At 45.5% G+C, this 23,940-nt stretch overlaps 1 protein-coding gene across 1 annotated transcript; it reads left to right on the forward strand.

The window, feature by feature from the left end:
* The first annotated feature begins 201 nt into the window (after positions 1–201).
* Positions 202–7,079, forward strand: LOC118646594 (glycine, alanine and asparagine-rich protein-like). Its single transcript, XM_036289805.1, has 2 exons — positions 202–580; positions 6,967–7,079. Exons 1-2 carry the CDS (start codon positions 202–204, stop codon positions 7,077–7,079), a joined length of 492 nt encoding a protein of 163 aa, XP_036145698.1.
* The last annotated feature ends 16,861 nt before the right edge of the window (positions 7,080–23,940 follow it).

The raw sequence follows: 23,940 nt of genomic DNA on the forward strand, positions 1-23,940 counted from the left end.
GGCCGTCGAGACGCGTGTACACGTGCCGGGGCATGCACGCATACGCGCCCGAACGCTCGGACTTTGGAGATCGCACTTGTGTGCCGCTTCATCGTCGTCGTCGTCGTTGTCGTGGACGTCCACGACGTCCGGATGACGGTGATGGTAACCGGTCGGGACGGCGAGCCGTAGAGGAAGGTCGTGGTGTGTTGGTAGCACGCGATGGCGGCTGGTAGTGGTGCGCCTAGTTGCATCGTCAACAGTAGTAGTAGTAGTAGTAGTAGTATAGTAGTAATAGTAGTGGTGCCGGCGGCGATGACGACGGGTGGTGGTGGTGGTGGTGGTGGTGATGGTGGTGGTAGTAGTGGTGCCGGTGACGGTGGCGGTGGTGGCGACGGCGGCGACGGTGGTGGTGGTAGTGCCGGGTGGTGGTGGTGGACAGCGAAGATGATGGTGGGGTGGTCGGATGGCGGCGCTCCCAGCGCGCAAGCCGTGCCGTCCGACGCGGATGCAGTTACGGGAGCGCAGCGCGACCCAACGCAACTCGACTTAACGTCGCATATCCGGAGCCGGATCAAACGTCGAGGCCTGGGCAAGTGGAGTGCGTGTGCGTGTGTCCGTCTCGTCTCGTCTCCCTCTCGCCTGTGTTTGACGCGCGAGTACCGGGAGCAGGGGGAGAGTGACGCGAGGGGTGGACAGAGTGCAGGGAGTGAAAGAAAGGGGAGAGAGACGCGAAAGGTGCGGAAGGAAGGAAGGAAAGAAGGAAAGAAATCGGAAGGAGAGGAGAGGAGCTTTTTGGTTCGCGCGTCGCCTCCGGCCGTCGATAGAGAGTGAGAGGGACAGAGACACACGAGGGTGATCGTGAAGGGTTGATCGAGAGAGAAAGAAAAAGAGAGAGAAGGAGACCGTCAAGTGGGAAAAAAAAAAACGAGACATCCCATCCCGTCGATTGAGACGCGAGTCGTTGTCGCCGCTGCCGCCGCCATCGTTGTTGTTATTGTTGTTGTTGTTGTTGTGTACGCGCGCCGTCCGGATTCCGGTCCGGATTGCCGATCGTAATGAAATCGTAGTCCTCGATCGCGAGTTTGCCGTCGATCTTCATCGCTCACGGTAAAGAGGACCAGAGGAGGAGGAGGAGGAAGAAGATAGATAGATAGAGAGAAAGAGAGAGAAAGAGAGAAAGAGAGAGAGATTGACCGGCTGGTGGAATTGTCGTTGTTGAATCGTGGTGGTTAATCGGCGTTATCGCGAGGGATACGAGAGATACCGGCGGGAGAACGCCGGTATAGAGATAGATCCGCGGTAGACACGTTCGCAGCGAAACCGGAACCGGAGCAACAGGCTCCTTCCAGAGAGCGAGCGAGAGAGGAGCAAGTTCGCGAGAGGAGGGGGCGGACGGGGGTGCATCGGTGCATCCGTCGATCGTCGCGGCGCCCGCCCGCCCGCCCGCGCGCGCGCGCTCGCGCGCGCCCGCGTGTCAGCAGCCGAGTACGACGTGGCTCTCTCGTTTCGCGATCGTGGTAACGCGTCCGTGGACTGTTTTCGCGAGTGTGTACATAGGGAGGAGAGACACGTCGTCGACACTGTACGGAACTGGGGATTCTCGCGGAACGATGTCGTCGGTAAAGCGCGCCGATCGCGAAGACCGGCTGCACCAAGTGACAAGTTCTAAGGAAGCGATACACGCGTGAGGGAAGAGAAGAGGAGGAGGAAGACGGAGATTCTTTCTGCCGCGAGAGTGAGTAGTCGTCGTATTATTTTACGTGAAATCGAAAAGAATAGGAAGGAGAGGGAGGAGAGAAGGAGAGAGAAAAAGAGAGAGAGAGAGAGAGGGAGGAAGAAAAACGACAAAACGTGTTTGTTAACGACGCTCCGAAATCCGACAATTTCCTACGAGCGCGCGCGGCAATTAGAGATATACGCGAAGCGGAGTGACGGAGTACCGGTGGAAGAACGAAGGAGAGATTGTGCATGTGCATGTGCATGTATGTAGAGATCGTGTGCGAGTGAGAAGGTGTGTCCTCCGATACGCGCGCGCGAGCGCGCCTTCGCTCTCGCGCGTGTGCGTCAAAGGAGAATGTGCACGTGTCATCGTGTGTGCCTCTAGGTGCGCGAGGAGAGGAAGCGAGAGAAAGAGAGAGACGAAGAAGAGAGAGACGACGGTGAGGAGAGAAGAGAAGAGTTATAAAAGAGAGGCCGGGGACGGTTTCCCTCCCCCCCTCCCCCTCTGCGCGCGAGGCCGCACTACCGTCGGCTCTCTTAGACACCAAAATGGCCGAAAAGATAGTACGCTCGCGGGCACGAGCGTATCTTTCTCGTTGCATCGAGTCGCATCGAGAGACGCGCGGACGACGATCGTCAAACAGCCAGCATTGCCGTCAGATAGGGAGGGATGAAGGCATTCGGGATGAAGGCACCGCAATTGCGCTGAGACGCCTCTGCCGTCATTTTTGTTATCGCTGTTTTGTCTACGATCATCTATCCTGTGACGACTTCTCTCTCTCGCTCTCTCTCTCCCTTTCTGTCTCTCTCTCTCTCTCTCTCTCTCTCTCTCTCTCTCTCTCTCTCTCTCTCTCTTTTTCTCTCTCTCCCTAGCGGCGAATTGACCCCGTTACAACCGCCACGAGTTATTTCGCACGCCGTTTCTGCCTCTCGGTGTCACTCGAGTTTTCTCATTGCCGATGTGGGGGCGATGTCGCCCGATGCGTTTCTGGAAAATTATTCGATTGAAGCGATCGAAACGGTTATCATTTCCTTGGATCTCTTTCGGCCTATTAGTGAACCAAGATAAATACAATGATCGAATTACGTTTTTTAAATTCTCTTATTCGATTGAAATGATATTTTTATATTATCTGAACAATTCAATAGCGCAACGAGTAATTTTCACTCAAATATTTCATTATAAAATTTAAACTGTTAGTGGGACTCTCTGTACACCTTTATTCCAATTATTGCCATTGTGAGTCAATTGATTTCCTGCGATTGCTTGCTCAGAATCGCGTGAATAAGGTATCTTTGAATTCGGTGAAAGAGAAGAAAGCTCATGAAAGAGTGAAAAGTAAATGCAAGGATTTATGAAATGCTTAAAAAAAGATAAATAAATTTCAAAAAGTTATGAGGACTCGTGGAAGAAATTAGAACAAAAACAAAAGACAGATTAGAATCCAACCGTTGCGCAATAAAACGATTGGCCTGCCATATAATCTGAAATTATCCAGTTTATTTGTGCCACGTTTATATTATGTAAATTTTATATTTTGCAAACTTGTAATCAATATTATTGATGCAGATATATTATAAAAGTATATTCCTATTATATAGTTCCTCTTGACTTTCTCAGCTTTTCAAATATTAATTATAACGCTATGTGCTCTTGCATACTAATCGCGATAAATTGTTGCGTGAAGTGGTAGTTCAACGAGAGTGACTCTCGCAGAAGTGAGCCGCGAAATTATCATAAGAGAGAAGCGTGAAATGTGCCCTCTTTTTTTTTTTTTCATCGACTGTAGTCGCAACCACATCCTTTTTGCGCGCGTATCCCGCGCCATAATTTTTCCACGATTACATATAAACACGACAGCTAAAATTTCTGCGTACTGTCCGCGTACATAATATCGAATCATAATTTCGCCGCGATAGAAAAGCACCGTTGTAATTATTAATCCGCGAGGTGTTTCACGCGAGCGAATTTGATCCAGATCGATTCCAATCGCGCCATTGTGTCGGATAACGTTTACCAAGGTTCTTTTGTGCTGGTGAGTTGAAAAACACGTTGCTCTAGTGGTGGCGGGACGCAGGTCTCCCTTAAAATCAATGCGAATCTGTAATGATTTGCGCTTTGAGGAATGGAAACATCATACATTTCTGATTTTATTTGTCATCCGCTTCAGACAGGCATACGATTACTCAAAGTGTGACGAGATTGAAGAAAATTTGACGCGAAAAATATATATCATCGACGTACGTTTCAATAGAATAACAGTCGAAGCTAGTAAATACGACGCGAGTATGATTTCCTTAACTTAAAAAATTGATACTAATATATAGAAATAAAAAAGTATCCGCACCTGTCGAGGTATTTTCGAACGCGAAGGAAGTTTACGTGGATGGAATTTTTCCGATTAAAAAAAAAAAAAACGATCGCGTTTGCAGGTCGTGCGACCTGGTGTATTATTAATGTCTAATGTGTAAGATATTATTGCGGAGGAGAGGTGGGTGACAAAATCGACAGATAGCTGATCCGCGATCGAGTAAAAATTGCGCGGCTTGAACGGGCGTCGAACGATACGAGGTTCTCCACGTATATACGCAACGCCACCGCGCGCGTCTGTCAGTTTTATCGAGCGGAGCCGGTCGTCACGTGTTCCGCACGGAAACCTGTCGCTCCGACAAGTCGGAGAGACCGGAACCTCGTTGTCTCCGACGTTACCGACGTGCATGAACGGTGCACGGAGAGAGAGATAGAGAGAGAGAGAGAGAGAGAGAAAGCTGGAAACGCCGAGATTCAAATGCGCGTATAGCCGAGGCGCAAATCGAAAATTCTTTCGTCGGATTCCGGGCTCTCTGGCGCGCGCGCGCGCGCGCGCGCGCGATGTCGTGCCGTTTGAAAATTCTGCCAATAAATTTCGACCACTGTTCTCTGATATTTCCTGACATATCCAAATATATGTACGGCGCTGGATGATCCCAGCGCGAAATCCCGGGGACGCGATATTAGGTACATGCAGATATCTCCAAGTGATTTTAATTCTTTTCCGATTTAGGTCTGACACGTTTCCTTCTCGGTCTTTTCGCGACTCGTCTCAAAACCGTCAATCTGCAATTGGATCTGACACGTTTCGCCCTCGATCTTTTTACATTTTCTCTCAAACGGTCAGTCTACGATTATCCCTGCCGGCCTCAGGCAACGCGATACCGTTCCACATTTATCATTAGTAAGTTTTGCGCGTTTGAAATTGTATATCGGTTCCGGTTAAAGTGGGAGGGGGGGGACCTGGCTATTGCTGATTAGCTTTAAATTCGCGTGTCGCGTGGTTTTCGTACCGTCTTGCGGCACACGTCAAAGGACGTTCAGGCCTGCCGGAAGGGCGGGACACGCGCGCAGCCGGGGCAACGCGACGTGCAACGGCGTGCGGCGCGCGCGGCGGGTGCTCCTCAGAAAATGCAATTTTCTTCCGATAACAGAGGCGCGATCTATCGAGTAAACAGATTCCTGGATGTTTACGTTCTACGAACCAATTACACTATGCCCAGTCGAGCGGTGCTTAGCGCTTGGTTCGCGGGGTAATTAGAACGTGCATGTCGCAAAAAGAACGCACAGGCACACTGTGTGCGAGGCTAATTCGATGGAAATGCGTGTAAACCGGCGTAAACCACTAGCCTCGCCTGACGCTCCTTTTTGTTTTCTCGATCGAACCCAATATTTTTCAAGCGAGAACCTCGTTCCCGATTCCTGATCGCCGCCGCCGGCCGCCGTTTCCGGCTCGCTCGGCGAAACCGCGGCACGCACGCGTCGGCATCGCGGAGTTGCGCTCGATTGTTATACTTTAAATTGTATATTATTATTACATCATTACTTATTACGAAATAATTTAGTAACTTATATTTATTTACTAAGAAAAAGAATTATTCGTATAACTAAATCTTTCAGCTGGATTAGATTTTTTGAAAAGTTTGAACTCGTCATTTATGTATTTTAGTTAAATGTATAAATATTTGAATTATGTGTTCAAGTTAAACGCATGAATACTTGAATTGGAGAAATTTAATTTTTTGTTAAACTGAAAAATGTAGTCAAATGAATAATTTTTTCTCATTGTTACGTACACGTGTCACGAAAAAAATCACTCGCAAATTTCCATTTCGCAGTCCTGGGAGAAAAAAAAATTATCGTCATGTGCAACACATTAATTGTAGATCAGACAATTTCACGGACTGGCTGTTTGCTTCGCGGGCTATTCGGTTAAATGACACAATCACTCGAGTATCGGCGACGACAAATTGCAGCGCGTGTATATCGGAAAACGGAGATACAAGCGTAAGACAGAAAACTTTATTAACGACGCAGTTGACCGCGTGCTGAGGAGACACGTGCGTCATGATTTATAGACAAAGAGATAATCAGACAATTGCTTCCTCATGTTTGTGACGTTACATCGATTTTAAAAATGACCGAGCGCATTCGTTCGTCCGGGGGAGGGGGGGCCGCCTCTCCCAAAGTCCGGCGCGCAAAGTTTAGGCGCGTCTCCGTCATCCGCGAGAGAAATCTCTCTTTGTCTCACGATCCTCCGGGAAGTTCGACTCATCATCGGAGTGTGACTCACGGGCCTGCACGCGCATGCCTCGCGTGGCCTCGCGAATTTTCTCGGCCGTGGCGATAAATTGCGATATCGTTACCTCGGAAGTGTGCCGGCCGAACGTTTAACGGCGCGTTAGGCACGGACGTTTATTGACGTAATAATTTAGCGAAATTAATCTATGCGCGCGGCGAAAGATCGGCCGTATCGGCTTAAATTGCGACAACACGCGCGCGGAATCCGTGCGATATCGGCAAACAGCCGCGGTGGACATCGCCATTTTCGTACGCGGCCGCGCGTGCTTCCAGCCCGAGGAATTATCACGAATGCGGTGGTCCCCGCTTCGTCCCCCTCCCCCCCCTCCATCCCTCTTTGTCCAAGCTGCAGCGGTAATTATCGCCGTTTTCTCTTATCTGCGAATTTCTGATTAATTGAAAATAGATACTTCCGGAAAATTTAATCCAGTATCGCTCTCGACTTTCTAATTGTTTGTCGTTCGATATTTTGCTTAGTCTTGTAACTTTGTTGCGCCGCTTGACGTTTAATTCGAACGTTTAAGAAGGCGACAAAAAGTTCTTTATGTAATTAGAACCCGAATTTTTGGAAGAAAAAATTAACCCTTAAATCTATCTTTCGTCTATTTTTTTTCCCATTGTAACACAGAAAGGGGTTTTTGTTTTGTTATTAGATACAGGGAAAGTGTCACCGAGGCATTGTTCTCACGAGAATCCCGCTGCTATTAGGCAAAGTTTCAGGACTATCGCGGTAGGCGTCGCCCGCGCCTCTCACGATACTTTATAACGCGCGGATAATGATCGAGGCGAGGGTATTAAAACGTAATCAGCCCGACCTAGCGCAATTCTCGCGCGATTATCCCAGCGCGCGATCGAGAAAAACCGCGCGATTATCTTCGACCGTTTTCAAATCGCCCCGTTCGTCTGGCTCCGTTCGATTACCACATCCTATCCTCGCGGCCTGAAATTGATCTCGCGCCTCTCTTTTTCTCTCTCGTCGCGAAATGTCAAGGCGAAGAGAGACTCGACGCGGCGCTCGAGCTCTCGATATCCCGAAATCGAGCGCGATTTTCGCGCCGCGCCGTCGTCACGTAACGCCCGTAATGTGACGTGAAAAAATTCGCATCGTCCTGCACGCTAAATTTATCATCGTCTGTCTCCGCTCTCGACTTTGAACCCTCTCTCCCCTGCGGCGAACATCCGTCGCGTAACGCTTGACAGGCCGATGTTGTGTGTGTGTGTGTGTGCAAGAATTTGAAAGCTTGTTTCAAAAGTATTTAAGTGATAACGCGGACGCGTGCGGAATACGTTTATTTTTTTCCAGTATTTCGCATTTTTAAAAAATTTTATTAAGAGACCTTCCGATTTGCGCTTATGCCCGTATTTACCTTGTCTTCCGGAAGTAGCCGAATCTTTTCGTTAAATGACAGAACAGCGTAATTTTTTAATCCTCGCGCATGTCTATCTAATTTTAATATTGCGATATTTCTATTTCACCTTTTTTTTTTCCCCCGAACGCGACGACACTTTTAATCGGACACGGGACGGAAATGCATTTTATAAAGTTCGGGCACGTTTTATCGACAGGCGTTTTTCAATCGCGAATCGGTTCAAATGCAAACTATCGATAAACTACGTTTCCGGTAGTTTTCGAAAATTTCGCGCACGATGTGGGCATTTTTAAAAGTCGCCCTCGACGCAGTTCGCCAGCGCGGAGGTAGTCGGACCTCCTTTTTCCGACGGCAGTCGAATTATATGCGCTTTTATCTGGGTGGTTTTTTTTTGTGTGTGCGCGTCACGATCGAAATGCAGACGCGGGAGAGCGCAATTACGCCCGAAGGTGAATAATAATCGTCGCGTGCGAAAATCGTCGACGGTACAAAGCCTTCGAAAATGACATCGCGTCGCGCGATGATGACACAGCGAAACGATCCCGGCGATTATTATTATATCTGTCGAGCAACGCCGGATTTATACGGGGCGCTCATTTTGTAAGTGATGCAGGTCGGGCATCAGCAAAATCAGGAGCGAAACCGAGCGAGACGCGGATACAAATCGGCGGCCAGCTGACCGGATCGGTGTTGCCCGTTTCGACGTAATTTTCCAACTCCCGTAGACTTACGGCGCGCGTAAGCGACGATTATTCATATGATCTGTTGTCATCTTGGCGCGCGCGGCCATACTCGTATGATAATGAGCGACGCGAAATTCCCGTCGTGCGTTACCACTGGCCGGTGCGCCGTTCCGCGCGTCCGTGCGCAGCATCCTTAAATCTTCGGGCAGAAGCTTTTGCGTCGCAATTGAAAATCTCACCCTGACCGCATTGTAATCCTATAAATAGTAGAGACACACCGAATGCGATTCGCAAACGCAACTAAAACTTTACCTTAGACGGTTGAATTTCAAGCAAAAGTTATTTTACGTGGGAAAACATTTTTTTAAAATTATATATTTGAAGATTGCAACACGTTTTTCTTTTCTTCTCTCTTTGTTTAAAAACTTTGTCTTTTGCTTTCGAGCTTTGCTCGACTTAATGATAGTAGGAGAGCTGGATTATGATTTTGGAAACAGTTGAGAATTGCCTCGCGCCAAGCGTACCGGTGTACCTGCACGTTTTGTATCTCCCGGCGCACGTGCCCACCGTGAGGTAATTTAGGAATCCCCGAAGTCGTCGGGACTAATTCTGAAACTCGCAGTTTCGCGGCGAAGATCGTCCGCCGCGGCTTTCCGCTTTAGAAAGCTGAAATTTGCCGTTATTCAGTAGGTTAAAGTAGAAAATTCGGTGTGACCTCGATTTAGAACTTCGCGTGTGGCGGCGGCGTACCGGTGTGCTTAGCCATTACCCAAGATTGAAGCGAGCATGCTTTTTCTTATCATCTGTATTAGGGTAAAAATGCAGAATCCAAAAGTGCCAAGAATTACGCGAAGAATTGCGTATCTTCGTTATCGCTGTATGATCCTGCGAAATAGTATTCTATTGAAACTCGTATGATAGTTTTCCACGCGCACAATCGTATTAATCGTGTTGCGAAAAGAGAGAATTAATTAAATTAATTCACATTAGCGTTTATGAGGAGACGAGTGAATCCCACGGCCGGCGAGCGAGTGGGAAAGCGCGCGGATTGATTTGAACGTCGGGGGCATGCGGCGGCGGCGGCGGCCGTGCGGTGCGAAAAAGCCAACGTAGAATTTTCCGACCGTGCGCTAATGAACTTTATGAGCGATACTACATTTTGCTGATTTCGAAAAAGTGATGGAAAAACCGGGCGTCGGTAATCGGGACGAAAAACCGGGGGCGGTTCGTTCCCGCCGCGAAATGGAAAAAAAAAAAAACATGGCCGCGAGCCTACCGTAATGGACCTCGATGAAGTTTACCATGACGCGCGGGCGGGCTGCACATGCGGGCGCAGTTATCGCGAAAACGGCGCGATGCTGGTGAAAGGAAAAAAAAAAAGAGATAAAAAATGAAGTTGCAAAGTACGCGGTGGTGGATCACCGCGAACGGGGGGGGGGGGGAGGTGGAAAAGTCGATTTGTCGCCGTTGTTTCGTCGATGTAATTGTAATTAGGCGTTGAATTTTCAAGTGGCGTTTGCCGATGTCACCGTGTCAGTTATACTTTTCAAGTATAGTTCGCCTTTCTTGCAACTCTAGTCTCCTTCGCGGAGAAGCGTAAGCTGTTTTACGCAAATTTCTCCCGCGGGAGGATTACGTAAATGTTTTTCTTTTCCCTCGAACCGTTCAGGCTTCTCGGGTTCGGATTATTCTCTTGGTTTTGCATTCTTCGCGCGACGAAGCACCATACCCGCGTAATCACGAGTATAGGGCGTCTATACGCGACCATTTAATCTCCTCCCGGCTGCCAATGTCTTGTGAGATGTGACGCACGTCACTATCAAACAATTTATTGCGCGCCGCAAAAGGAGTTAAAAAAAAAAGGGGGGAAGATCCAGGGGAAGTTCCGGTAATAATTGCTGTCGTTAACGGGCAGCGCGGCGCTAAACACCGTAATACGAAATAATAACAGACTTTTAAAAAGACATTTAGAACGTCGTTAAGTCCCGGCGTCGATAGAGTTAACGGCATTAGGCAAGCCGGCGCGGCGCGGCGCGGCGCGGCGCGCTCGCTCTCGTTGCGCGCATTAATTCGCGAGCGTACGTGTTGCGGCGTGCAATCGATATCGCCGCGTTTTGAAATAATAATAATCGAGTCGTTACCGGTGCGTAATGGAGCTTTTTCGTATTAATGTTTCGCGACAACACAACTCGCGGCGGGCGGCGGCGGCGGGCGGCGGGGGTGGAGCGGCGCGGCGCCCTTTCCGGATTATTTGCGCGCCGTGAAATTTCATGGAATAATACGCGGCGCGGCCGCGAAAATGCACGTGAAAAATTAACACGGTCAATTTGCCGCGGGCGGCCGTCCGATAGCGACGGCGGCGGCGGCGGCGGCGGTGGCGAATTCTGTTACGCTTCGTCACGTAAATTCGCCCGCGATACTAGTCAATATTTAATTCCGGCAATGGAATGCCGAGATGTGCCGTGTAAAAAAAACGACGAAAAACAGGGAAAAAAAAACCAAAAATAAAAGAGTGCACTCTCCGCGCCGCGGCCAGGCAAACATAACGTGTAACCGCCGTTAATGCCGGGCGCGAGCCAACATATTGCATCGCGGGATGGGATTACATCGTTTTCCGTAATGCAGCGAGCCGGGCACTTAACTCCGCGCGCCGATTCTAAAACGCGACGCCTGCGTCCGCGCGCGCGCGCGCGACAACAAAAAAAAAACGCCGGAACAAACGTGCTCGAGGTATGTGCGTGTGTACGCGCGCGAGCGCGCCAGATTTTTTCGCACTTTGCACAAACAGCGTGCGACAAAACGGCGGGCGTACACGGTGGAAAAGAGAAAAACCGCACCGGGGGTACGTCTGTTACCGTTTAAGCTCGAACCTTTAGTTTCTAAGCCCGGCGAGCAACAGGTTGCGCCATTGTGGCGACTTGAAAACTCCGCTTACGCGGATACTTTCAAAATCCTTCTCTCTTTTCGTGCGAGCGCGCGCGCGCGCGCGCGCGCACACACATACACGCGGACGCTCTTTCTCTTCTGTGTACAATTATTCTTTATTGTTCCGCCGCCGTCTCCGGCTCGTCGCCGCTTTGAGACTTTCCGCGCTGCACTTGAGAATGCCGGCCGAAGAATTTCTATTGCGTAAAGGCTTCTCAATCGGAATGAACGCCTGGCGTAACTCTCGCGCCCATCTCTCTCTCTCTCTCTCTCTCTCTCTCTCGCGCGCGGAGAACGTAATCTAGACCTTTAACGAGCGTCACTCGCGCGCGAGCGGAGTCTCCCGTCCGCGAGAGAGCGCGTTGAGTTCTTTACTGCGCCCGCGAGCAAGACGTGTATCCTACGAGCTTCGTTTTCGAGCGACACTTGACCGCGAATTTTTACGCGGGCGCGATTTCTTTGAGAATTTTAATTCGAAATTTATTTTAATTAATTCCATCTACGTACGGGCGACGGCAATTATAGCCGCGAATTTACATTCCGGATCTGTAAATCGCGCGATTAGCGTCCAAAGTGTTATGCAAAACAGTGGCCTTAAAATTTTATTGGATTCCGATACGCCGTGAGTTATGTTTTCTCTGTTTGCCTTGTCGCGGCTTCAACTGTTTTCCCGTTTGAAACACCTTACATCACTATCATTATAAAAATCGGAACGAGGTATAGAAAGAGCCGCTTCGAGACGTGAGCATGTATGTCACATCGGGCGTATAGTACAGTGAAAATGCGAGAAATTCCTGCTGATGGAAAAGCGAAACGAAGTTTTCCTTCTCGTTAGCAGCGGAGTATACAGCAAGTGGTAAAGCGGGAAGCGAAAAATGGAAGATGAAAGCAATTCGCGTCAAACTGTTCCGGGGGCGTGTTTGGGAGGGGGAAAAAAAAAATGAACGAGAACCGGGTTTCGAGAAGGAAGGTGGGATAGTCGCGAAATATTTATTTATAGGAGAGAATTTGCTTACGGGCGAGCGCGAATGCCACGAGAGGAGCATCGCGCGTGCGCTCGGCGCACGTGGACCCGCGACGCGGTTCGTACGTTTGTAACCGCGCGGTGACATTTGAAAATTGCAAGGACAATGGACGGGTCACGGCGAACAAGGATAGAATCGCGGAGGCGGTGCGGAGGAGGAGGGAACATCCTTAATTTTTTTTTTTTTTCCGAACGCCGGTAGCGCGCGACACCAGCAAAATGGCGGTCGAATTTAGGCTTACGTAACGACTCCTCGCGTGCGTTCCGCGTCTCGAACGCGAGCCAGTTTTTTTTTTTCTTCATCCAGCTGTCGAATACCGTAGAGAGGCTTCCGCACGAGACGCGTACGACGAAACGCTTCTAGAGACTCCCGTTAATCGTTGGCATGGACGCCGTAATAAGTGCTTCGAAGTGAACGCCACGCGAGGACGAAATTCTTTTTTTATCGTTTCTAAACTAAACAATGCGCTTTTGTCAAAACATACTCGCTGAGCCGTTTAATTGTTCGCAAATGGATAAAAACGAAAGAAGTTCGTTGCAACGTGCGGTTGAATGTATTGGAGATTAAAACATGTGAAATGTATACACATAATATTGGTATACATGATAAATTGGATGGGTAAATAGATGGATACAAATTGTTGTTTGATAATTTATTATTTTTTAAAATTTGATTCATAAGTATACATTACGTAGTATTTTATTATTTGTTTAAAATAATTGTCGTTTTTTTTTATGCATAATATTTGCATGAAAAGTATTTAATAACATTTACATAATATGCAAACGGAAGTATATAAGAATATACGTAATTGTTAAGGCTAAAAATATTTGATAGATAAAAGCTTACAATTATCTCTCTCTCTTTTTCTCTGAATTACATCATGCATATGTTCATTAAAAAAAGATTATTGCTAATTTTGCGCCGGTCACGTTCAAATTTCGTTTCGTAATGGCTCGCTGATAAAGCAATCATTTTCATTGTTAATGCAATCGCACCGTCAAACGTGAAGCGATACTGTGTTATCACGTTAATTATTATTCGCACAGAGTATTTTCATTTTGCTGATATCATAATTATTGGCCCTGAAATGTTTTTAACCAAAACCATCAACAGCAAAAAAACCAATTCTCCAATGTTCAGTCTTTGCTTAAGTTAAAAAAAAAGGTTTTGTCGCAAAATGTGTTAACAATATTACATTTTGTTTAATTAGATACATTTTGTTTTATATAGTTTAAATTTGATGGGAAAAAAGTTTAGTAATAGCTATCAAATGTTGAGAGAAATAATGCCAATTAAATATGTTGATATAAGCAAATATAATTTTAGTTTTCTAAATATTTGATATTACAACCTTGTCTGGTTGCCACCAAAAGCTTGTCTAATATCGAATAACTCAATATAATATTACAACGTTAGGTAACATCACTGAACTACTCACCAACCATTTGGAAAAGTTATTTTTTATTATATTAATCGAATATTTAATTGGGATTATTTCATTCAATATTTGATAGCTGATTAAACTCTTTTTTAGACTGTAGTTTAATATAGTATCGATTATATTTTATAAATTTTTTCTTTTGAAGAAATGTCATGCACAAATAAAAATTTAAAGTTTATTGAAGGAGACACGATGCAATACATTGTACTGCGCTTAAATTTATCGTGTTAAAAAATCGTTTGCGCGAGACAAGTAACTCATATAAGTTGCATGTTATGGATGTCACATTTTCGAAAGAGACGGCATTTTAATCTTCATTTGAAATTTACTATGTTTAAAACACTGATTTGTGTCACTTTTAAAATAAAGAATCTCGCGCATAAGTTGCACAACGGATGTTACCTTACATTGACAGTTTCCTGTCGTGAAAGCTGGCGGTTCGCAAAGTATAATGATTGTTTGAATGACTCGTAGGAAAGTCAACCATGTCTAACCAAGTCTATCAATCGTGGTATAATATCGTTGCTTTTTAGGAGATTTAAAGAGACCCAATCTCGACCCCGAATCAATGTCCGTCTGAGCTAATTACGATAAAATATTGACGACTTGTACGTCAGATTGACTTAAGAATTTTCTGAAGATCGAAATCTTTTAACCGATGACGAGAAATAACGATATGCTGGTTTTCGTTTTCATTTTGGTCTCTCCGTTGTTCCTTGTTTTCGCGAACCAGCTCGTCTAATGTTATTTCGTATGTGTTATTGCACCGTGGTATCGATCCGTCGCTCGCATCAAGACGATCGATCGATTAAATACCGGACCGATGAAATATCATACGTCTACGGTAACGCGCGACAAGTCCGAGGTTATTTGACATCTTCTGTTACGGATTATCGCGTAATTTTAGTCGTGAAATACGAGGGCGAGCTTCACCGTTGTGAAGTCGCATGAGTGATACATCAGTACAATTAGGCGATACGGAATACGGTCAGGTCGATATTAGAAAATCGATCGATTAATTTAGGCTTACGTAATTGAACTATACCCCGTGTCCTCGACTGAAAGTCTTCTTGGGAATATTGTCGACCTCTTCTGTATACTGTAACGTCGCACACGGTTATAGCTTAGTTAATAAATAATTAATAAAGACACGAAGAAAATTGGAAACACATCTTTTTTTAATTTTTGAAAAGATATAAAGTCTATTTTGACAATTTTATCTTTAAGATCTTCGAGTCGCAAAGCAGTTTCAAGATATCTAATACGAATAACAATTACAACATTCAACATAATTTCACTTCTTTGGCAAGAAATGGTTGGAGTAACGGTACAATGCAAACGCGATTAATAAGTTAATCAAATATCCCTTTTAATACTCGGCCGCGCACAATATGCCCGACAGCGTAATCGCGGGGCACAATAATCGGGCGCAGAAAGGGATAGAGTACTGTAACAAGTCCGCGGAGAGTACACATAAGAACCGCTATCGAACGGCGGATGTCGATCTTGATCCCGGCGCGAAGATGAAGAGGGACAGATGCGCGGTCGTTATATGGGACTGAATAAAGATTCGCCATGGCAGATACGTTACCCGAGCCGCGGTCGAGGTCGACGGAGATGCCAAAGAAAGCCGTGTAATAATCGCGCGCTGCAAAAAGCGGCGTTTTCAAGGAAGGATATTATGTCTAATGATGGGAAAAAAAGGACGACGCGACCAATAGGAATAGAAGATAGGCGCGCCATTAGATGCGGCAGGACACGCATCTTCAGATTGCATTTCTCCCTCTTTGTCTCTCTCTCTCCCTCTCTCTCTTTATCTCTTTTTCGTTTTCGTTTTCTAGCCGCTTTCATTCGCGTGGCCGACGAACGTGGCCGGAAAAGGAAAGAGGTGCAAAAATCGCGATTCACGCACCCTCCCCCCCTCCTCCCTCGCGGAATGCGAGCGACTTGATCAGATCGGCGACGCGACGGCGGCGCGCGGCGACGTGGCGCTTCGCGGGAAAATGGACCACCGATAAAAAGAGCGCCGAGCGGCCGGTTTACGTGACAGAATTCAATGCATCTCTCTGTGCCGCGTACACGACCACGCCGAATGACTCGTTACTCCCGCGCGTGTACATACGTGCATACATCGCCCTTTCACCGCGAAACCTACCGGGTTGACCAAGTCCGACGTATCCGCGCCGGTAATCCAAACCATCGATGGAATTTACATTCGGCCTATCGAGTGAATTACGAAGCGGGCGTAACGACACAATTGGATTACGATTATTGCACGCTATTGACATTAAATTCGCGTTAGCGTTGATCGCCATTTCTCTACCCGCGAGCGATTATAGACCGCGACGTTTTTGGCAGTATCCTAAGAAGTATTTCCTCTCAAAGATCTCCCTTACACATACGTATAGACGTAGTTTTGTTTTTTTTTTTTTTTTTTTTTTTTTGTTTAATTTCATTTCTCTATCCATATATATTTATCAATGTTGAAGACCTCTACGCTTATGTCGCATATCTATACGCAGATAAGTTTACACTCTTGGAAATCGTAAATTTTACAGTGAAGTCAGAATTGATAGTACGGCAGCGCACGATTAATGCCACTGACACGGGCTTCCACAAAATGCCGCTAATCAGACGCTTTTTCAGAAACTTTTTGAAATTCACTCGCGCGCTTTATAGCCAATTTTCGCAGGACTTATTAAACGCTCTTTTAGATTCCACTTTAAATGAAACTCGTCCGCAAACACGGGCGAGATTTCCCCGCGGGCGACCGTGAGGAAAAAAGATCGAAGCGGAATCGATCTGCGGTGACATCGTAGATCGTTCTCGGAGCCGCTCTCTAGAACAGCTAATGGACCAAGACTCTATTAATATTGATAATGGCGAAAATCAGGCCAATAAGCGCTCGTGGTATACTACTCGTGCTCGAGGCTATGACATCCGCGTTTGCCCCGACGTTACGATGTAGATTTAGTAGTCCGCCCGATTGACCGATGACTTCTCGGATTTCTTTTTGCGACAATTCCCTATATCGTACTCGGCAAAAGTCTAATGTGCCGTAAAGTGTCGTGTTTTTATTATTTTGGATTATCAAAATAAGCATATTAGATTAGCTTGGAGAAAAACGCAGCTCTGACTTAAACGCAGATAAAACTGTTCTAAAAATTATTGCTATCGTTATCGTTTGTTGTTTAATATATTCTGCTATTTTCGTAAAACTGGTGATTACAAGTATACAGAATACGATCAGTTGTCGAGAATTTTTCTCAGTACGTAACTACGTTTTCGACTTTTTTTTTTTATGCGTGTCGCTGACGTCTACATACTCACTCACATATATATTTCATTTGGAATTTGCATAACCAGATTAGATATAGAGCTTCTTCGAAATTGTCGAAGCTTGCTCACTAGTTTGCTCATTATTGAAAACATTTGTCGTCAAACAGACTTTGTAGAGAAGAGAATAGTTTGAAATGTGTTGGATATTCAGAAATCGCTCCATAAAGGACGAAATTACAAAATCTTTTATCATGCGTTTTTTTTTTATTAAAAAGGAAAAGAGAAGAAAAGGGAGAAGCGAGAAGAAAGAAATCCTTCTCGTAGAGATATTAAAAAAATTTGGTAATCATAACAATCCATTTGAAAATCTGCGCTTAGCTTTCGAATACATCACGTAGAATACAAAGAGAACTTCGCCACGATAATTGATGGATGAAAATTTTACGATCGTACGGACACGTCTGTGTTCTATTAGAAAATATATTTAGGTCGGAAGGTAGCGTCGACATGAATCGACCGTGAAATTAAAAGAAATTAGCAACGGGGAATGATCGGGGGCGCCGATAAAAAATACGCAGTACGAATTTCGACGTATGCTTTTCGCGTATGCCGGCTGCGCCGGATAATTTTCTGCATATTTCTCTCCCCGTGACCGTTATGCTTCTTGCCACACACACACACACACACACTATTTGCTGCTGCTTGTTATTAAGATCTTATCACATAGATGACGTAAGCGTCAGTCTCTGAAAAGCAGTGCTGTGGGACTCGGTGCTCCACACCAATTTCGCTGCTCCTTGCCCATTTGATTCGCTTTCATTGCCGCGCGATCGTACGGGCGAGTCGCTCGCGGGAATCCGACATTGTTGCGACACGCGTATCCACGCGCGACCTCCGTCGCCGGCACGTTTTGCGTAGAATTAGTTTCGCAACTGCCCGTAATGCCTTCGTAATTTGTCGGTTATACACGACTAGCGGATAGCACCAAATTGCCTCTGAAAATTCGACTTGCTTATCTCTCCAGCCTTATAGTAATTGATCCTTTCCCTTCTGTATGCAAAAAAAAATCGAGTGATTTTATTTATTCCTGAACATTCTTTTCTTCCAAGTCTTCTTCAACTTTATTTTGTATTTCTCAAAAGCGTTTTTAAAATTATTTTTATTTTGTTTGTTGTTATATTTCTTATTTCAATTCTTTTCACAATTTTTCTGTAATGGGTGCATGTTAACATTTTTGCTTGAAAATTTGATACATAAAACTATTCTGCAGTTACTGAAAGCAGCTTTTCTTTTATCGATTCTTTCTAAATATGGACAGAGAGAGAGAGAGAGAGAGAGAGAGAGATTTTTTAAATTAATCTCTTCTAATATAGGCCTTTGCTCTCGAATGCTAGGCGCTCCTCGAGATTCCTACAAAATCTCGGCGTCGTAGTGGCATCCGTTACTTTTCCTACGTATCGCAAATTCGCCGCTCTAAACTTTGGATGTCTTCCGTTCGCCGGTCTAAATCGACAATAGGCGTTTATGTAAAGCAGGCTGTATTCCGCGGTCGTCGCCGAGATGGAAACGAAGAAAAGGCTAAAGCGGTCTCTAAATTGATCCCGACGGAAACTATGGTAATTTACTCAATGGTGTTTCATGAGCGCGTACAGGCTCCATATATGCCGCGGCGGATTGCTGGGCACGTAAAAAATTACGGAACATTCATCGCGATAGAGAACAAAAATTTTCCGCGTTACGGAAAGATAAAAAGAAATACGCGACAGGAAAGAAATAAATCCGGAACAGCTTGCGATCGTTAACTGCCTCGCTAAAGTAGCAAAATTATCGATGTTACCGACGCTCTTAAATTAGATACCACATATTAACTCGGAAAATTTTTGAAAAGTTCGAAAATACGAGAGAATACAGGATCGTAAAGGTTAAATGTAATTAAAATGATTTCTAAAAACTTTCCGGATGTAGAGAATTCGTGGTTGTGCGATATAGATGTTATTTAATAGCGGCTAACCGTTGCGGGTACAGCAGCCACAACGCAAATTTGACTATTGTGCAGACTGGAGTACTGCGAATAACGCGGATGCTTTAATTACTGTACATCAAACTCTTAGAATTAAATCATGTTCTATCAGTATACAACAATATATTGACAAAAAATTAATTAAAAAGCAAAGTAGTAGTAACAAGTGAATAATAAAAATGAAGATGATTAAAAAATTATCAAATCCAAAAAGGGTATTGTGCTTGATATAAATTAAACAATGCATTAGTAGTTTTTCTTATAAGTGCATAAAGGAGAAAGGTGCACGAAGCGATTTCGTTGCGAAAAGAATTTTTCCGCTTATTAACAAGCTACCGTAACAAATGTATAATTCACACAATCGCCGATATTAAATCAAACGATATGCCGATGTGTGACCCATTCGAGTTTGCGCTGTTTTCGCAAATTATCTTCTTTTTAACACGTATTCCGCGCACCTACACGACGCATTATGAAAATATCGGGAAATAACGAATCGAAAACCGTTTCATTAAATTTAGACTCATTTTACAATTTTCCGATTCCGTAATTCTGAAATATATCCGTATCATTATTTCAGCGCAATGTTTCGCCCTTTTTACGGACATATAACGACCATGATCGCTGAATCATTAACCGTGACTGAGATCATGCTAAACTATTCTTTCAGAAACTGAACAAAAAAAAAAACGCCAGTATTCTCTCCGTTTTCCTTTTCCGCGAAATGTTTAAAATCAGAATATTCCCAATATCTTTATCTTAAATTATCCCGATATCATAGTACGGTAGAGATATTGTATATACGAAAATGGCAATTAGGACATCGATGAGAGAGTATGATTCTAAGATATGTTTTTTTTTCCACTGAGAGAAGCGTAGCGCGATAAAATAAAATTAATGGAACGGCAAGGTAAACATGTGAATGGAAAGGTTTTGAATTTTCCATCGGCCTTTGTGTGCGACGACTCTAAGTTTGGAAATCGCGGAAACGAGCTGCATTTGGTGACGCGAGAGGGTGGGGGGGGGGGGGACCGAGCGGAGGCGAGCGATTTTCTGGCTCGGTAAAGGCATTGTCTATCGACCGCCAAGTCGACCATAAGCGACTTGACAAACTTCGCCGTGACTAATTCCAAATGCAGCCGCTGCATATCCAATCTCGCTCGGCTCGGCGCGACGCGACGCGAAACCGCATCGCTCTTGTATTTTCCATCCCGCGATTCTCGAGACGTTACGCACACAACCGAGACACGCGCTTACCACCTCGACGACTGCTATACCACACCGCGTCGTCGTCGTCGTCGTCGTCGTGCCGTGCCGTGTCGCCGTCATTGTGACGTGAGTAGCTGTACCTACCCGCGTGTGTGCGCGCGCGTGTGACACACGCTTCGCGGTGCAACGCGAGGAGCCGGCATTCGCACCGCTCCTCGTGTAAGTGGTGCATTTGTGTGCGCGCGCGCGCATGCGAGTGCGTACACGCGCGTGTGTGTGCGTGCGTGCGTGTGTGTGTGTGTGTGTGTGCGTGACCGTGCGTACGCGAAGGAAAACGGTCGGTAGGAAAGAGAGGTACGGGAAAGGAGAAGAGAGGACTGCATGTTTTTGCGTCGGGCAGTACTTGCACGCAAGTGCATTTCGACGGACGGACGAGTCGCGCCGACAGGAGCGTCCCCATTCTAGTTCGGCTATCTACATCGCTAAGTTTACGTAACCGCACGAAACCTGTCAGCCGACATTTCGGTGCTAACCAATGGCGAACCAGCGCGACTATTCTCTCTCTCTCTCTCTCTCTGTCTTTCGACGGCGGCTTTATCACGCCGGTCTTTCCCCCCTCCCACCACTTCTCCGCGTCGGATTAGGTAAACGCGACCAGAAGCCACAGGGCGGACTGTTTGCCTCCTCGAGCAGCCTCGCGAAAATCGACGTCCCTCGCGATCGATCGTCGCCGACGCGCCACTGAACCAGATGCGAGAGCGATCGATCACGATTCGGGGAATTGTGAATGCGCGAAACGTCAACGATGCACTCGCCTCAATAGATCGCGCTATTTTCACGCGAAACTAATGATGCGCCCCGAAGGCGTCCGAGCGTTTTTTCCATTATTTTTCGCGCTATAAACTAGTCCGTCCCGAAATGCATTTGAGATATTAAATTTCTTTCACGTAGCATGATCCATTTTCAGTATTAAGCGATCTCATCAATTCTTGAGGGAAGCTCCAGTTGGTGGAACGCATTAAATGGAAATTACATACTTTAAAGGAACTTCGTACGGCTACACATAATTTTCAGAATACTAGGCTGCACGGTTAGAAATATCTACTGAAACTTGCTTGCTTTTTTTTTTTTTACTGTGAAAGCACACACACGCACATGCCCTCTTTTATACTTTATACGAAGCTACTGATTATCTTATGTATATGCGGTCTTATGTGCGGAATATAATAGACAGAACTACCAACGGAATTTAATAATCGAATTCTGCAGTTGCAATATGAATTTGATTTATGCCGCTTATGCGATCAAAACGTTTCACACCGGTAATGTGATCTAATTAATTTTCGCTTTTGCAATTCACTGTCTTTTTCTAAACAGCGACATTCTATTAACTGGCAAGAGAGCAGGAACTCTAATTCTAATTAGCCTCGTAGTTCAACAGAACTTTGTGTATACAGAGAATTCTTAATGAATCGTAAATGTGCATATTGCAAATTAGGATTCAAATCAAAGTAATATCCGAGGAAATATTTCAGATTCTCAAGCGCGGGATTTAAGTAAACAAAGTTTTTACAACATCTTTGTTCCAACTGCATGTAAGCTTTCAGGAGCGCATTCTTTTTTTTTTTTTTGCGATGTCAAAAGCATTTCTCTGTAGTCAAAAGTAGAGTCTGCGTATTCTCCGCGGATTTCTTCTCGGCTTCTGAGTCTTCTTCTTATCTATCCTTGTATGACTCTTCTTCTCTTTCGTCATTCTTCCTCATCTTGCGGCCATTTTTACTTATTTTTTATATTCTCGATGTTTCTCAATATGTAATTCATGTATATAGTTAGAGTAATCTGACAAAACGAGACAGACTTGGCAAATACTCGAGACAGTGTTATTAATTAGTTTGGTTGAAGATTGAAGATTTAGATCTATTGTAAAGCGAGAGAAAAATAGACGTGCCAGACGAATTTTCGTGGGCTAATCCCATGGTTTTTTGGTAATGCAACGTTTATAAAGCCGACGGATGATTTGGCGAAGCTATTATATTTCATTAGAAAAGTGTTGATCTCTCTCTCTCTCTCTCTCTCTCTCTCTCTCTCTCTCTCTCTCTCTCTCTCTCTCTATGCGCGTCGCTAGGCGAAATTCAACGATAAGCTTCTTATCACCGCGTTGCTCGGCGAAAATGCGCGGATAGATTGTGGCTTCCGCTTTTTTGGAGATTTATCTCTCCCAGCGTCGTGAATAGATAGTTCCGGAAACGCGCTAATAAATAAGTGCAAATATTCGATCACGATATTTTTATTAAAATTTCCTAGAGGGCCAGTTAATATAAAAGTATGCATTTCACTCTCGTCGAATGCTTTATTTTATCGATAACTAATACCGCGACTCATTCATATTATTTAAAAGCGCTGTTTTCCATTAAATAAAAATGAAAGGATTTGACTGCGCTTTATTCGTGCGCGATCCGTCGTTCGTTTTTTTTTTTTTTTTTTTTGGCCGCCAGTCGCCCCACGAATTTTTCGCGTTTTGCTGCCGGGCTACTTTGCAAATTTGGTGTTTCATCGATGAAACGTTGCTCCCCCCTCCTCCCCCCCTTCCCGTCCCGGCCATCGATGTGCATATATACCGTGGCTGCGAGTCGGAGTCAACAAGTTGTTCAGGCGGACCACCCCTTCCCCCAACTAAATTCCACTTCCTATAATTATTAGACGTCATGTATCGCGCCGCTGCCGACCAATTTATAGCGGAGCTGACGCGATGCATCGGAACCTCTCGCCGGTTGGAGTGTTGATTTTCGTGGCGCGTTTCAATTTTGCATTCCTCCCGCTTTCCACGTGATTTCGCCTATCCGGTGGATCGCGTGTGCTATTCGTTCGCCTAGCGCGCCGCGCGCCCCTATTGTTCTCTGCGCGAATTTTCGTACACGCAGTGTATTAACGGGCCGCGCTCGTTACAAGCTCCGAAGTTTCTGCGTAATATACCCGGCCAACGTTCGGATCTCGCCAATGTTCGACAGTTCCTTCTTTCTTTTTTTTTTTAAATGGCGATTGAAGAAGAACGAGCGATTGAGATCTTTATTACCGATTGAAATCTTGTTTTTTGTTATTTCATTATTATTATCAAAATAAAAAAAAGGGTGTGCCAGAGAGGGAAAACGATGATTGGTGTTCGACTGAGCTGAGCGAATTTTTCCAGCGTTCGCCTTAGAACTTTTAAGGGATTGTAAATGATCGTTTCGAATGTGCATGCGCACTTTTTTTGCGAAGGTAGAGTCCCTAAGGTGTACGTATTAATTCGATAAAGCTTAATTAAATTAATTTCGCGTGGATTATAGACGAAGGGGGATTTGTAGCTCGGTTGTTACGATAGCGCACGTTTTTCGAACGTGTGTAAGAAATCGCAGAGCGCGGAACGTACCGTCGATACGTTTCTTTATACACCTATACGCGCGGCCAGGTCAACGCCCTTTCACCTCCCGACGAGGCGGCGGAGGAAATATTAATTTCAAGATTTTTTGTCGAGCTTTTCCTCGCTCCACCCGGCTCCCTTCTTCCACCCCCCTCCACATCCCAATACCGACAAAAGCGGAAGCGAGGAAGAGCTCGCGGCCGGTCGGCCAGGGCATTAATTTGCAAAGTCGTAAACAAGACGGCGCGCTGTCGATACTTTTAATAAAATGC

This window comes from Monomorium pharaonis, chromosome 1 (assembly GCF_013373865.1).
Source record: "Monomorium pharaonis isolate MP-MQ-018 chromosome 1, ASM1337386v2, whole genome shotgun sequence".
In the NCBI taxonomy this organism is placed as follows: domain Eukaryota; kingdom Metazoa; phylum Arthropoda; class Insecta; order Hymenoptera; family Formicidae; genus Monomorium; species Monomorium pharaonis.

What these genes read in the sequence shown, in the direction of transcription:
- LOC118646594 (XM_036289805.1), top strand. Translation starts at nt 202, where the DNA reads ATGGCGGCTGGTAGTGGTGCGCCTAGTTGCATCGTCAACAGTAGTAGT. An exon ending in TCGAGGCCTGGGCAAGTGGA is followed by an intron (nt 581 to 6,966) that starts GTGCGTGTGCGT and finishes TTTTGTTATTAG; the next exon opens with ATACAGGGAAAGTGTCACCG.